Genomic DNA, 18,001 nt, shown 5'->3' with positions numbered 1-18,001 from the left:
ATAACTTGATAAATTAAATTAATAATATAAGATTTTTCATGATATTTTTAGTTGATATATACTGCTCTCTATTGGAAATACATTCTACGTGTTCTTTCAAATACTCTTAGAAAAAAAGTCATATTGTGAAGATATCAGCCGGGTTCAAACGGTACTTTAAAGTACCGTCAGTAAATAAAAGGTTAAAGTAAATGTAGATTCTTTTATTATAAAGTAGCATTTCAATTAAATTCCGTCTAATTGCTTTACAAAATTTACTTTTGAATTTTATCATTCAATAATGAACAGATCTATTAGTTTTGAACAGAGCTCAAACAACAAGTACCGCTATCCGTATCTCAGATATTTGCTTCTGATCAATATCGGCATTTTTAACACGAATCGACATTTGATCTCCCACCAAAGTTAGCTAAATGCACTGTTATGTGTATGCTATTTTGAGATGGAAATTCGATTCTTAATTCTGATTGCATAGGTACAAAATCGATGTAGATCCATTAAGCTATTAGCGCTTGACATGAGTTCTGATGGATTGGTTATTCGGATAAGAGTTGCACTTTTAATTAAATGAATGCTAGCACAGATATAATTTTATTGAAGAAATGACATCAATTGACAGTCAAAATCGACTTGAGGTTGATATATTTCGTACAAGATTGAATTTGAACTAACACCATATGCAGAATAAATCTTTCATGAAACTAAGACTCAAACTCATGACCTTCTAAATGATTACAAAGTCATGTATTTTTAACAAAATCTTGCAGTTTGTTGTCTTCACATAAATTATAAGAATCAAAACGATTTACGTTAGATAACAACTTCTACAATTTCAATACTTTCCAAAGAATAAATTTTATTACTTCCTTTGTAATATTGCAAAGTCTCAAGATATTCTGATTTCAATTTTAAACATCTTTCAATATTTCCAGATCTTATAAAAAAAGATGGAATATGCAAATCATTGCTTTATTTCAGATTCGAAATCTTTGCTTATCAGAAACTCGTGCTTTCGTTCCCTCAAAATAAAAATTTAAACTCAATTATCACGGAACGGAGCAGGAAATGAGTTTCCTCTTGAGTAAATTTTCAAGTTTTCGATTTTATCTGATAGAAACGAAAACTGAAATAGTGATCTGAATCAAAGTTATCGAAAATTTACAGATTTAATGAGCTCAACCAAGCATTTCTTTCTTTAATTAAATTGCTGTTTAATCTTTTAGTGATTTTCTTAGCTGATAAATGTGTTTGTATTTTGAATATTTCTATGCTACAATCAAATGTCTATACTTACAAACCTTGGTAAGTTTATTTAAAAAAAATTAAGTAGCTTATTTGCAAAATATTTTAAGCGTATAAAAAACCCCTCATTCTTTCTTTATAAATTACAAAATAAGCCTGCCAATAAACATAATACTATAAGACGAAGCATAAAAACATTTGCTAAAAAAATATATTTTTATTTAAATTGATAAGAATTATTTTTCCACCAGTTAAAAAAATCTTCTACAATAATTGGGGCTGAAAATTTTACTTTAATAATTGTTTTTCTAATAAAAAAAAAATGTATGTTTTTTGTGAAAAAATTATTCATAGATTTAAGCTCTATTATCCCTTAAATTGCAGAATATAAAATTCAAATGCTGTCTTTTAGAAACTATATACATTAAAAAAAATTTCAAATGGTAATTTGAAAACTTGTCATTAAATCGTGTTTAGCAATTTACAACATTTCAGCTCTTAGTAATCCTTATAGAATATGTCGTATTCAATATATTCATTAATATGAAAATATATCTTATTCAGTATATTAGCATCTTAGCCGATTTATTAACTTATTCAATTTGATAAATCACATATGCTTATTTACTTGTGGTGAAAGTTATTATACATAAAGCACAAATAAACTTTTCTATATCTCAGAATATACTTTGATAACGTTTTGTATAAACTCGATATCAATACCTTATATTAATATGTTCTTTATTTCATCGGCACCACTTTGTAAATATTGAAATTAGAAAACACCAGAGTTTAAAAAAAAATCGCTGATTAACTTTGAAAAATAAATCATATTTTGCAAATGTACATTTTCTTCTTGAATCAAAGCAAAATTACCCGTCTTGTTCAGAAAATGCATCATACGTCTAATTACTTTTCAGAGTACAATGAGTCAAAATTATCAGAACAGTACGAAGATTCCTATCTCAAAATTTTGAATTATTGCAAGTTAAAAGCCCAAAATTTTGCAAAGATCGTCTTATACGGAGCATAACTGGAATGGGTTATGATATGGTCATGCATTAAACGTCTTCTCATGAGAAAGTTATGGAATTATATTAAAGAGAAGCTTACTTATTAATGAAAAAAATATTTGGCATATCCCCAGTTCATCAACCAAATAAAATAATTTTGATTTCTAATCATTATTGATATTGGGATATTGCACAAAAAAAAAAAAGATTTTATGATTTAATACAAATTCTTTAGTTTCATTTTTTAAAAGTTTTTCTTTTAAGATCACTTCGATTTGGTATGAATTTTTGAACTTTGAACATTCTGGGATTAATTTTTTGAAAAAAAAAGCTGTAAAATGATTATATTTTTGAATTTTACATAATAAATTGAAAAACGAAACATTTATGAAATAAATATATACTTATTAAATGCAAAAAGTTTTTTAAAAATCGGAAAACTGTTTTTTTTGTTTTTTTTTGGCTAAAATAGATATGCAGTGAAAAAAAATTAGAAATCTGACAAAGAATTTGTTCAAAATCTTGTAGATAACTGAAGAAATATATTAATTTCTGAATCAAAGGATAAGCTATATTCCATTCATTTACTGCGATTAAACTGATAAAAAAAATAAATTTCATTTTTTTTTTTTTTTTTTTACATTGTGAAGCATTAAAATAATTCTAAATGAAGAGATTACTTCTTCAGTTCAAAAACCTCAGGACATATTGAAAAATTAGGATAACAAATTTGAACAAAAATCTACTTTAGATTTTAATTTATAAGATTTTTCCTAACAAAATTATGCGAAATTTGGAATCAGTGAAAATATTCAATAAAAAAAATGTGAAACAGTATTAAAACGTGTAATCAATGCAATTTCTAAAAGAATGAGCTCAGAAATAAAATTCAAATGATTTATCAGGATTATTCAGAAATTTCTAATGAATAAAAAATATTTGATACTTTCTCAAAAAAATCTTTTTAAGATAGTCACCAACCTTGAAATCTAAATAATTACCTTTCATTAAATTTCCCGCAACAATTATTTTTTTCCCGATTTCTCAGGGGAAGGGAGAATATTATAAGGGGTAGTAGTGTATTGTAAATAAGTAAGTTCTAGATTCTTTTGTGAATATTGTGGGGTCGTGTTACTTCCGCTTTGATAACGGAACGTTCCTCGCCCAAAAGAGTTTGGACCGCTGAGATCATTATGACTTCATCCTCAGTTTCCATCTATGTTTTTGAGATGACGGTCTCTCCGATAAAAGAAGTAACTCCCTCGTAGTTGTAATTCTTTTTCACTCCCATCTTGACAGAATACTTTTTGATGGAAATGTGATAAGGAATTTATTTTTTGAAACCGAGAGAAGATTGTCAATACAGATTTTAATACTCTTAATACACAAGATTATGAATATTCAAAAGTGTTAGAATTCAATTACTTTTACGGAAAGCTAATTAATAGTTCGTAAAGATAGATAACAATTATTAAAGCTAATACTACATACAAAAAAAAAAACCATTGAAAATTATAGATTGTATTCAAGATATCAATAAAGGTGTAAATATTATTGATTTTTTTCATCAAAGATTATTTAGTGCATTAGAATTATTTCTCAGTGCGATTGTAATGTAGACATCTTCCAATATTCATATTAAATTTTCTCATGCAAGATTAGTTAAGAACTGTTATTATATTTTTACTTTTAGCGGAGCCAAGATATTAATTAAACGTAGCAAATACTCTGAGAAAAACTCTGGTGCAATGACAATGCAATTTGCGATCAAAATAAGTGCATGTTTATTAAAATCCTTCTATTAAAGCTTATTTTCGATCGATTGGAAACCCTTTATTAATTTATAAATGCCGTTGTTTCTAATGTTAAGTTATTAAAAATTGAAACATCAATTCAGTTTTGTCTTTATTACGAAAACGATTTTATCAATTATTAAAAACTTTAAAAATAATATTTTGACAATAAACACATACGAATTAATGGATCATAATAGATTATTTATTAGGAAGATTGTTTATTATAAAAAATTATCAATGTACAAGTATTTGGTAAGTTTGATAAAACATACATATTGTGGAAAATAATATAATGTTGTTAAAAATAAACAATATCAAAATTCATTGAGAATCTAATAGTGTTACTAAAGAGATAAATCCTTGTTATTTTCTCTACATTTGAAGATTTGGAAGTTTTGGTAATAATTAACCAATTTTATGAAGTTGTTGAATAATTGCTTTCACAAACTGTTCACGAATTGAGAAAGGACATCATAATGACTGGATGTAAAAATCGATATTAGAAAGATAAATAATTATCGAGTGAAATAATTTTCCTGTTATTAGAAAAGGATATTTTAATAACAAACCGATCAATTTGGATAAAATAACGATTTTCAATAATGAATTCCTTTATTACTAAGAAAAGTAACTTTTTTTCTTATTATTAAGAAAAGTAACTTTTATGTGGAAATAAACATTTAGAAATCATATAAAAATTTCAAGAATTTAATTTTTTGTTGGAATTATTAAATACATTCTTTTCAATCCTTATTTAAAGTTTGCCATTGAAATTAATTACAATGTAAATTATAATTACATTGTAATTATTATTTACGTTGTTAAATTAACTAACAATGTAACATTATTATTGAAATTATAATGAATATTGAAAAATTAATTTATTAAAAATATAAAATATATGGAAACCTTTTATTACTTCTTTCATAATATTTATATTAAACACTAAATTGTTAAATGAAATTTTGAAAAAAAATTAACATTTATATAATGAAATTTAAATTTTTGTATGCAAAATGTTTAATAAAAGGAAATGAATTCATGATGTTTAATTTTATTTCAAAGATTCTTAAGATTATTTTATTTCATTTTTTCGACGCAAATGACTAAATATTTATTTCAGATTTTTAAATACCATACTAAAAATAAATATTATATAATGTTCATAGGTTTGTAGTAACTGTACATTACTTTATATATGAAAGAAAAATTGTTATAAATTATTAAGTTTAGTTCATACGCAATATGATAATATTGCATACATTCTTTGAGTACATGTCACCATTGCTATATAATTGAAAATGTTAAAAAAATATATGAAAAAAGCCTAAAATAGTATATGTTACGTTTTTTCGACTTAAAATTTCAAACCTTTCAAATACATTTAATACCTTTCAAATACACATACTTTCAAATACATTTAATACCTTTCAAATACATTTTTTCAAATACATCTTTGCAAGAAATACAATTTCGCGCAACAACAAAAAAGTCAATCACATTAAAAATACGAGATTTTTTTTTAATTGACGATTCTATTAAAGAAAATGTTTTTCAAAATTGTATTTTCTATTTCTTTAACCCTTTATTTGGCCCAGTTGCTAAGAAGCAACATGTGTTTTCATTAATTCATATGGAAGATCAATGATTCCAGATGTTTTATTAGGCATTAGAAGTATGTTCGCGTACACCTATGTTTGAATAATTAAAAATCAAAATAAATGTAGAAGAATTAAATTATAATTAATTAATTAGCAATTTACTTTACGAACAAATAAATATATTTTACATATCCTACTCACATAGTTTGTGCAACTCCCACTAAATTTTAATACAAATTCCTCTTCATTTGCCAATTAAAGGGTTAGGCACAGTTAGGACAAAAGTATTCTTCACAGTTATCAGGAAAAAATAATTGTTTGAAAAATTACTTAATAAGTTCTAATTTTTTATTTTCAAAGAATTAATATATAAGTAATAATATATCAAGTAATGAATGAATTGACATAAATGCAAAGGAAATATAAATAACTTTTCTCACCTTTCAAGACAGACACTGACAAGTGTCATGACTGAAGCATACAGAGCAAAAACTTCAGTGAATCTGAGTGCCTTGCAGAGGGGCAGACCAAGTCTCCAGCCTTTGTTTTCAATGAATTGTATGATGTCTGGAATACATGCTATCATAATAATGAGGTCGCTTAGGGCAAGATTCATGATCAGAAGATTGGTCACAGAACTTCGCATTCTTTGGTCACCCAGAATGGCAAATATTACCAGAAGATTGCCTGCTATTCCAACAGCACCAATTATGAAGAACAGCAAAGATAAACTTATAATACTCAAAGGGGTAGCAGGTGGTAAACGTTCAGCTTCGCTTACGGATTTGTTCCACTCGTAAATGATATCCGAGATATTGACATCGATTGTTAATTCTTCACCCATATTGGATTCAGTAATGTCCAAGCAGCAGTAGAGTATTAACTAAAATAAGAATTAGATAACAAAAGATTGGAAAAATTACTTTTTATTTTTAACCCCTTCGCATACAATGACGTGTCTGACACGGGCATCGAATGGTCAAATTTTTAGGTTTAAGTCTCCAATTAAGTGACAGAATTAAGTGTTTAAAAATGAAAATCACTTAGAGACATTTCAATATCTCAGATGCTCATTATATTAATATAAGTATCAAAATAATTATATATGTCCAAAATAGGATGTGTCAGGAAATTTAATTAATTAGGAAATTAAGAATTAATAAGGAATTAGGAAATTTAGTAAATTCGTATGTTAAGGGGTTAAAACATTTGAATAAAATATTGTTCGTGATATATATAATATTTATTATCAAAGTTTTAATTAAAATTGGAAATTCCCGTTGATGGTTTCACTTTTTTGAAAGTCAACGGATGGAACATATTTTTATTTATGAATGAGTACTTTTTGTTATTGTTTGCTAAATAATTTGTTGAATTTTCTTTAAAAATAAATGTACTCATGTTTACTACACAGATATTAAATTTTAAAAATTTAGCAAAAAAAGGTTTCCGATGATCACCAACATTTTCGTTATATCTGCTTTTAAAATTTTCTTTAAAAAATAAACTTTACTGGAAAATTAGTTTTACAAAAACAATTTTAATAATAAAATAAATTTTAAGTATACAACTTGAAATTTTTTTTTCGGAAATTCATATCATATCGAAGTATCAACATATTTTAGATAAATAATTAAAAGAAATAGCGATGTGATTTGAAATGAAATTTCAAAATTGATATTTAGGAATAGAAAAAAAAATGGGAATTTTGTTTACTATTTGTAAAAATATTACCCAAAAACTGGATCATGCACAGTGTACTAGCAAAAATAAAACGCAAAACTCTATTTCTAATTTCTATCCTTTTATCAAATCCCTTTCAATGTTTTGTAACTTGCTAAATGAAAAAGTCGCCACATTGAAAGGCAAATAAATACAAAAAGATACTACAGTATTTGAAAAAAAATTCTTAATTAATGCTAAAAACATCAAATTTTTACAACAAGAGTTATGGTTTAAAACTATAGTTATATCTAGTTTCAAACATTTTATGTCAGTTAAGAAATTAAATTTACTTACTATTAAGAAATTAAATTTACTTACTACAATAACAGTGTGGTTGCAATTTAAATACTAATTGCTTTGTCTCTCCATTCGACTATTATGGCCTATCAAAAGTTCTTAAAATTCCGGTCTCTACTTATGGAGAAGAGACGCGTCTGTTGGCAACTAAGTCCGGCTATTTCAATGAGAGTTGCGTAGAAAAGATTATTTGCGGAGCAAGGGATGAGCTACCCTGTCGCCATCTGTTGAATTTCTTCCTTGAAATGGCGGTATATGTTTCGGGAAACAATATGACTTACTTAAATGACAAAAACTTTTTTTAATTAATTGGTGCTTAAATAACTTGTATAAAAAATTTCTCTTCAGTTCTAGTTTTTAATGATTTCTAAAAAAAATAATAATACTATATAACTTGAATATTTCTATTTTCATAATAGAAATAATTTGTTTCTTGTCGCACTTCTTTATTCAATGATTCTAATCATTACCTTTATCTCTACTAATAACAAAAGTATGTGTGGGCGTTGATGCTCTACAGGAAAGATTATTTCACTGAGGTGCCAAATTCGGCATCGAAATATTTTGGGGAAAAAATGTACTCCTCAGAGCGATTTTTTTTCGAAAATTTGAAATAAAATTTAAACGCGATTTCGACATTTTCCAGTGATATTTTCCTGAAAATTCTGTTGCAAAAAAATTATTTTTATATCAATCAAAAAACTTTTTAATCGGTGCACAATTTTTTTTGAATTTTCACCAATTTTTAAAATTTTTTGCAGCGTTTTCAACTATTTGTCTATTTTGAAATTCAAGCTTTCCGTCATTTCATCAATTATTGAATTTCATGATTTTCTGTAATTGTTAAAAATAAAAGAAAAAAAAACATAAAAAACGGTTTTATAGTTGTGTAGTTTACACGAGGAATAAGAAAGGCCGCGGTGGCCTGGTGGTAAGGTCTCAGCTTCGGAACAGGAGGGTTTCAGATTCGTGACCCGATTCCACCGAAGAACCGTTGTGTAAGGGGGAGGGGGTCTGGTGCACGTTAAATCTGTCCGGGCCAAACGTTCTCCAGCTGGTGTGGTGTGGTGTGGTGTGGAGAGGGAGGGTGCCATCTCAGGTGTCGTCCCCGTCATCTGACAGCGGTTCAAAATTACGAGATTCGTCCCAAAATAGTGTTAGTGTTGCTTTAAAACGGGAATTTAATATAACTTAACTAACTAACACGAGGAAAAAGAAAATGAAGTTGCAATATTGAAAATATTAGTTGCTGAGTAAATCGAATTGTTAGCTTTTTATTCACCCGTGACGTCAGGAGAATCTGGAAAGCCTCATGTACTCAAAAAAAAAAAAAAAAGAACTGGCGAAAGTGTATTAAACATACAGCTTTAATGCCTATCACAATTTGATGATTTGAAGACATTGTTGAGTAAATAATAAATATTATGTTATGCACACGAAAGTTAATAGAATCTAAATATAATCACTATCTTCGATGAACTAATTGATCGCCAATATAAAATAATTTTGTTTACTACAACTTACCTCAAAAGATCTTCATAAATAATGGTAATCACAGTTCTATACTTTTACTTTAATATTAATTTGATATTTTGGAATTTTTGTTTTCATTATTATAGAGATATAATGAAAATTATTGCTGACAAATTGCTTATTTCTGCTTGATTTCTACAATTTTCATGAGTGATATCTGAAACCCAATATGAGATTTAATACGTAACATAATCACAAACATATGCTTCTGCTATTTAAGCAAAAGTTCTGATTTCTAATCAGTATGGACATAAGAATATTTGGAATTTTAGTATATTGTCCAAAATTTAACGATGAAATCAAAATTGTTGTTTCATAAAACTTGATGACCTTTATATCCCTTAAGTACGTTGTATCAGTTTTCATTTTTTTTTTGTTAAGTTGATTTTGGTGATTTTTCATCGATTATTGAAGTTCTTTTCTTGACAAATATTAACTGGGATTCATTGGTGTGAGAGAATGACGGCCTTTGTTTCTCAAAATCCCAATAATGTACTAAAAATGGCCCATTTTTTTGTAATTCCATTATTTTACACATACTAAATTAATGGGTTTTCACTTTAATTTTCTTATTGTTACATATAGAGTTCATAACTATAGTCAGATCTATAATTATTCAAATCTTTTCTTCTTCTTACATTGTTTCATTTTTCGATTATTCAGTTTACAAACACATACAAGCAAATATACAGACAAAAATCAATATTTTCCCATTAGTATGGCGCCAGTCCAATGCGCCTAGATTTGGCTACTATTTCTAGCCACTTGTCCAATATTTTATGATAGCACTTGACGACATGCTATAAAGGAACAAATGCTAACGTTCTAGAATATGTGACCAATATTTGGCGACAATGTAGTATTTATCGACAGTTGGAGCCATGATAAAGAAAAAAAAATAGCTAAACCAAATCAAATCAAATCAAATCAAACAAAACAAAACCAAGCCAAAGGGATTGTCCACTCCATGATTTTCGTGTATACCTTCTCAGTGAATACTTTCATGTATACTTTTTCGTGTATATTTTCTGAGTATACTTTCTCAGTTTCTTTTAGCTTTTAACGACGAGAATTTTGGTTTTTTTTTTCTTTTGGCCGAATGGATACAAATTTTATTGATCTCCAGTTTTGATGTGAAATCTTTACGCCAAATTTCCTTAATCTTGCTTTTTGTATTTTTGGATTATCATATTATCAACAGAAAGGCATTTTCTTGCCTTATTTGATCTAAGAGGTAGATATACCTATAATTATAATAACAAAATTAAATCCAAAGTTTCAAACTAGTTGAAATTTTTGAGTTATGTATTGCATACACAAGGCGAGCGAACAGATTATTTCGATTAATTTTCATTGTTAATAGAAAAAAAGAACTTGAATTTATCAACTTTATCAGCTCAACATTTTTTTTTGGAATTGCCATTTTTTGAAACTCCGAAATATCTAAATTATGAATTTTCACCAATAATTCAACCTCGATATTTCGGTAACTAAAATTTCTAAAATAGTCTCGGCTTAAATAAATCGGCATACGCATAATTTCTGAAGACTAACTAACCAAAAACTAATAAATGTCTTTGGTGACCAATTTTCGCGAGGATTATTGATTGCGAAAAATTTCAATACGGTCTTTTATATCTAAATTTATCTTAATTGGCTCTTTCAATAAAAGTATTTTAAACTTTTGCTAGAGATTTAATTTGTACTGATTTAGAAGCTTTTCGCAACTATGTTCTTTGTGTTTTGTGCTTTCTCAATTTATGCTATTTCGGTTAAAACGTGAACTTGGATGTTAAATCATTTCCCGTTTGAAACGAAATCAATCTAATAAATGTTTATTAGATATTTGCTTAATCGCTTCATGCTCGTATAAATATAAAAATAGGAACCAAAGTCATTCCGCTTTGTAGTTTTTTTTGTGTTTTGTATTAAAGAATAAATTTATATAATGTCTCAGAAGAATATTCAATAAAAGCTTCTCTGATTGAACAATAACAAAATAATTCAGTGATATATAATTAGAAACACTTGTAACTACAAATGTGATAGTATATAGAGTGATTCAAACGGATTGGGGCAAAATGTATATCTGTACTATGCAACAATTAAATTATTTTGATAAATCAAATTTACCGTGAAACTATAGTTACTCAAGTTCTTGTAGTTGTTCTATGTATGGACCTCCGGTGACACAGTAAATTTCTATGCAATATAACAGTTCCTGTCACATTAGTGATAAATATATCCCTTGTTAATTAGTCCAACACGCCAGTTATCCTATGCTACAGTTGCTTATGTCCTGGGCAGGTACAGGCACGAAGGCCTTAACGAAACCTTATAAGAGAAAAATCGCAAGGGGGTTAGATCTCAGCAGCCTTGAAGTATCTTTTGACCCACCGCAGTCAATCCGCGACGTTAGAGGATCGTTCAAATATTGATGTATGTTGTTATGCCAATGTGGTGGAACTGCCGTTTTATTGATGACTGAAATCAGCAACCACTTTCTTTAGCTGAAGGTGTAATCATGTTGACAGCAAGTCATGGCAAATGAATTTATTAATACATTTTTTTCCCATGAAAAAAAAGTACCAAAAACTCAACTGTTGATTATGGCGCAGAAAACGTCCATCTTTGGAGAATCACACTGATGTTCTATTGGATTTTCCGTTTGTCAATATTATAAATCATAGCAGTTAACTATGTCACATAAGTGAAAGGTGCCTATTAACAAAAAAATTTCACTCCATCTTGTGTTGCGAACCCACAACCCACACATAAATTTTCACATGGTTTGTTGGCAGAGTTTAGTGACTGTACCATTTGCAGGGTACATGGCTTGATATGTAGACGTCTCCGCACCACTCACCACAATGTTGTTAGAAGCACATTCAATTTTGTATTCGCATGACGCCTTGATTCTTCGGAATTCGTAAAAACGTTTCACGAATTTTTTCAACTACTACGATTATGGCAGGTGTTCACCTTCAGCTACATAAGCAACCCGTGTCTTGAAACTACTTCAATCAGCGTTCGATATTATGACGAAGCGGTAGTTCTTTACTAAGTGCTGGAGAAAAATGTCTTTGAATGATAAACAAAGATGTTTTGGCATATTCCAAAACAAAACAGTTTTCTGTTGCATGATTCGCGCTATTTTAATAACGAAGGAGGCGTACGCATTTTTCTAGTGACATCCAGCGGCTATTCCGTTATAAGAATATTGTGCAAAAATTGTTTAAAATTTTTTTCCAAATTTCAAGAAAAGTATGCGGGACAATTTCGTTAATTTCATTAAAAAAAGGCGATTTTTAAAATGTAATAAAAGTTGGTTTCATGCAGTAATGCTTTTAAGAGTTTTTCCTTAAATATGTCTTTGTCAAATTTGATAACTCTAAGCCAAATTATCTATTCTGAGATTTTTTTAACACTTAATCTTTTAAAACTCATATTTCGTAAAAAATAATATTCTGGAAATTAAATAAAAATTTAAAACGTAGAAATTCATAAAAATTTAGTTTTCTGATTTCTCAAACATGCAGTAGTTTTTGAAAGTACATTACATTTCGATTACAATGTGACTTATAGTATAAGATTAACTTTCAATCATAGTTCTATATACTCAGTATGGAGACAAAATTAAAGGTTTTTAAACATGGATTTAAGGAAATGACATTAAAATATGTTTATTTACTCTTGTAAATATCAACACCTACGAGTCCACTCACGTAGAAGAAACTAAACAGTTTTTCAAATTTCTACACCAGAGGTCTTCCTAGCATGCACTTATTTTAAAGTTACGTTACTGAACTTGAGCATTACGGTTTTGCAGTAGAATCGAATTCGAATCACGATGTGGAAACTCAACCTCTAGGCGTTGCTGCATCCCATTTTCTTTTGGCCAAATTTCTCTGAGGTGTGAAATTGAATAAAAATGTTTGGTAAACATTGCGGAGTTTCATTTTTGTTGCAATGTATACTGCTGCTTGATGCGTATTTAAATTCTGAAATTTAAAATTAGACAGATGAACTTATAAATTTAATTTTAATCGTTTAAAATTTTGATTTAAATGTATTATTTATATATCTTAAATTCTCTTTAATATGGTGAATTTTTTCCTTTAAATTTTTACTAAGAAAGTTCAGGGCAGTCACTTATTATGAAGATTAAGTTACTGCTATAAAATTATATTAAAAAAAAACTTTTGATTACTCATTGCACATTTACCTTCATTTTCAAAATTCACCATTTCTGATTCTTGTCAATTTTATAAAATATTCAGATACCATAGCTTTTCAGAAATTATCGTCAGAATTTATATTACTTTCTGTAAAGTATAATATAAGTTTAGTCTTAATTTAAGTGGATAAATGAGGTAATTTTTCTGATTAACTTAATAAATAAAGGAAATTTGAATGAAAATTTTTATTTTCTTTCATTAAATACACAAGCATATTTTAATTAAAATACTTTTAGAAAATTAAATTAAAAACTAAAATAAAACTGTCTGTTTCATGTAAATTAATTAGATTTCACCTATTAGATAACTAATTATAATTCAATCAAATAGATCTTAAGTATTTTTTTCCGAAGAAAATTAATTAAAGTTGAAAGCTATAATTAAGAATTTCATATTGAAACTGGAATTTTTATATATCCATCTTATAAATATACCAGTAAAAAAAGAATTGATTTGCAGTCCGTGATATATTGATTTTATTTTTTATTATTACTTTCTGTCCGATTTTTTTTTGTCAAAAAATTTGAGAGTAATATTAAATAAGCAGAAATTTTTGCAATGTCATTTTTTTTCTGAAACTGTGTTGTCATCTTTTCCTGTAGGAAATGGGTACAATTGTGAGGATTGCTGTATCACTATTCACTATGTAATCTAGCCGTCAAGAATTTAATATTTCTTACCCAACTCTAAAGAGCTACTTCTACTTGTTTTGTTCTTTTTAGTATAAAAAAAAATTCTACTTGTTATAGTTTTTTGAAGATCTGAACATTTAAATGGACTAATCAATCTATACCCCTCACACACTGTTGTTCATTAAAGATAGCAGAATGCCTGCATATATCTTCTAATACCATAAATTTCAAGCGAATGTAAATTCCTGAAAACGTGTTAACACCAGGTTTACCAAGGGGTCACTTTGACCCCTCTGAGAAAACTTTTCGTAAATTTTCTTCAAGAAAATTATTGCCGCACTTTATGAGAATATTTTAATTAATTTTTTACTTACATTTATAAGATATATAATGGAAAATCTTATCTTTTTCTTTTTTTAGTATACTATCTTTTACCTAAAGGGTCATTTTGATCATTTGAATAAATATTATTGAGAATACATACATTTATATATAAATATGTAACGGCTTGATAGGGATGCACATAGATATAGGTATAAGTATATGTGTTAGTCAAATGTGTGTATGTAAGAAGCAAGAAGCCGAAGCCGAAAGTCAATCAAATAGAAGCTATTGTTGTTGTTAGTAAGAAGACGTGTGAGTCTATGTCTATTTATTTACTAAAAAAGTGTTTATGTTCTAATCTATGCCTTCAAGACCATCTATTCTTCTACCATCATCTAAAACAAATACACAAAGAAACTGCCTTTTCATTACACCACACCTCAACAAATATATTGAAAATATGAAAGTTTTTTCTACTTTAACTTCCTAATAGATAGATCATTTTATATTTTTACAAATTAAATACAGATGGGGTCATTTTGAGCCCTTTGGTAGAAATAGCTATATGCCAATTCATGGTAAATCTAGTGTTAAGTGAAAATTTTAAAATAGAATTTCCAATTTGTAACTGAGAAACATTTTTTTTTTGTAATTGGTAGTAGCAAGATATTTATTAACTATTAATTAGATATTGTTTTCATCCTTCCGTTTTACGCTATCATAGTATTCCGAATTGAGAAAAAAAATGAAGGAAAGACATATATTAGAATATAGTGGTTACTTTTAAGATAAAATAATATATATATTTATTTTCTCTTAGTGTTTACAACAGTTTTTTTCCAGCAAAACAGTATATTGCTACACAGAAATGACTAGGCTGGAGAATTTCAAAAGAAATGATTTATTAAGTATGTACCCATTCATCCAGACAACAGTACAACTGAAGATTCTACTTGAAATATTCTTACTTAGATAGTGATTTACATAAGAGACGTCGCCGAGGTTTTTAGAATATTCTAGAATTCACTCTGGAAGAAATTTAAAATTTATAAGTCCTTCATTTTACATCTCTTGTATCTTATCTACCATATATCTATATCTATCTATCTAATATAATATAATACAATATAAGAAAGCAAATACTTTTATTATTCGGAAATTATGTTGCGTTAATATAAGAGATATTGTATCAGATTTCTTAAATCAGCTACTCATTTCTTATAAGTTCATGTCATTATTTTTTATGCTCAACAAGTTCTTGAAAATTCTTAAAGCTAGGATTTTTACTGGGCTTTGTAGTTTCGGAGGAATTTCAATCATCTTAATCAAGTTCTTTTTATTAAGCCGAACTCCGAAATCTCTTCAAATGATAGCATACACTATATTTAGTATTCTGTAGGGAGCAAGCAATTCAACTCACTATGCTACACAGTATTTAGTAACAGTCTTCTAACATTTTTAGTCTCCTACGATAATAAATAAATTAGAAAAAAAATATTCTCAAAAATATTTTATCAAAAACCAGACTGCGACGTCTAAAACTCACCATGTACGATGAGACTAGTCTCATAATACATGATTTTCTACAAGAAGACTAGTCTTCTTGTAGAAGAGCATCACTGAACGAGATTCCTTCTGAACTAACTTTGGAATCTGGCAAATGTAATATTTTTTTATTATATTTAGTATTCTGTTTCGTACTTTTATTTTTTTACAGTTTTTTTTGTTTCCTCTGTCATTTGTTTTTATCTATTTTGTGTTAGTGTCTTCCATTTTACATTTTACCGCGTTCATTTATTTTTTTCCGTTAAAGAAATAAAATTCACTTTCGTCCTTCCAAACAAGAAGACTTTTTGATGCTAAAAAACGGGGGTATAGGTAGTAATGTAGATTCTGTAATGTAAATGTAATATTAAGTTGAACTTTTAAACCCTTTCTAGGGCCGTGGGAAGTATGCTTCCCACCAAATTTATCAATCTTTGTATGAATTTATGTAGGTTGGCATAAGTTCTGACAAATTATTTTAGAAAGAAAGAAACTTAGACGCTTTAGTTCTTTATTTTACGCAAAATGATGTGTCTTGATTTGATACTTAATTATTGATTAACCAAATTAATTAATTAGTTAAATTAAATTTATCTAATAAGCTAAATGAATCCCTTTTCTTATTCTAATTTCAAGCCTAAAAATATTTTAACATAATATGATTAGAAAAAAATGGCCCTTTAAAGGGTTAACCCTTTATTTACTGACGGTACTTAAAAGTACCATTTAAATCTGGCTTATATCTTCGTAATATGACAATTTTTGCTGATGGTATTCTAAAGAACACGGAGAATGTAACCCAAATAGCAAGAAGTTAATATAAACTAAAAGTAGGAATTAAAAATATTTAATTAATAATTAAAAATAATTAAGATATTTCTCTTAATTAAAATATCTTTCTTGGGTTCCCTGGGATTATTCTGCAAGAAAACTTAACTACTAGGGCAAAAATGAAGTTGAAAAATCGATGGCAACATAATTCAGTAAATAAAAGGTTAAAGTAGTTCTATTCTGAAACATGCAACTTCTCATTTTGTGTCAATTATAAACTAGCCAAACTTTCTTTCGTATATTGATCACAACTCTACAATTATGTCTGAATGTTTTTCAAGGCTAGTAAATGTACGAAGATTAAAGTCTGTTAAAAATTCCCCATTTCTATGGAATGTTCAATGTTTAGCATCATTTCCCTTTTATTATTTTGCTCTAAATTTAAAAGAAGGGGTGGGTATTTCCTCAACACTTTATAGTATAAGTTCTAATAAAGTATTATCCCCCTCCCCACACCAAACTATGAATTTTGTGAATTTTGGCCTATGAAACCATCTATGTGAATTTTGGGCAAGCTTGTGAACACTACAAATGTTGAGATTTATAGTTATTTCATATACGAAGTACATTGAAAGTATTGAAATTGTCAAAAAAATTCAAATTCGAGATTTTTAAGAAACTCAACGTTTTAGACATATTTTTATATGATGTCTTTCTGTGAGAAAAATAACTGAAAAATACTTTGAGAGGCGGATGAAATTTGATATATGGTCTTTACATCAAATTTGTAGTTTTCTATAAAAATTTGAGCAAATTCCATTCAGAGGAAATCAGTCGTTCCGTTTGTTCGAATGTAAGTTAATTCGATATCTACAAAACGAAGAGAGTTCGATAGATATAATTCATTTAACAGGTTTAATAACTATAGTGTGCACACCAAATTTTGAATCAAATCCCAAAAAGGATTATAGTACTTTCAGAAGCAATTAAACGCAATAATATGTTAAGACTTAAATATACCAAATTTATGCTTGATTTTGTGATTACTATTATAGTTCAGTGTCAAATTTTGGCTTTAATGGGTTGGGAAAAAGGCATGTAAAAGGCAAATTCGATTTTCGGATGCTATTAACCGCATGTTAGGAATTAATCGCCAAAATACTGGCCAAGATAGATGGCATTTGTTTTGGCGATAAATTCCATAGATTCAGTAAAAATTATTTGGTCACACCATAGATTCAATCTCAGATTCAGTCATTCATGCCAAAGATTAATATTTCCATT

General features: G+C 27.8%; 1 protein-coding gene across 1 annotated transcript in view; it reads right to left on the bottom strand.

Annotated features, from left to right (window-relative positions):
* The window catches only part of LOC129977265 (neuropeptide receptor 15-like), an 87,501-nt gene extending 80,972 nt beyond the window's left edge, over window positions 1-6,529 (bottom strand). Inside the window, exon 1 of the mRNA XM_056090548.1 lies at window positions 6,093-6,529. Within this exon, the coding sequence (XP_055946523.1) occupies window positions 6,093-6,496 (404 nt within the window). The 5' untranslated portion in view covers window positions 6,497-6,529. The remainder of the gene's footprint in view (window positions 1-6,092) is intronic.
* Window positions 6,530-18,001: the final 11,472 nt, after the last annotated feature.

The sequence above is a fragment of the Argiope bruennichi genome, chromosome 1, assembly GCF_947563725.1.
Source record: "Argiope bruennichi chromosome 1, qqArgBrue1.1, whole genome shotgun sequence".
In the NCBI taxonomy this organism is placed as follows: Eukaryota; Metazoa; Arthropoda; class Arachnida; order Araneae; family Araneidae; genus Argiope; species Argiope bruennichi.
Note: the sequence above shows the minus strand (reverse complement) of the source record. Positions and strands in the feature narration are given on the sequence as shown.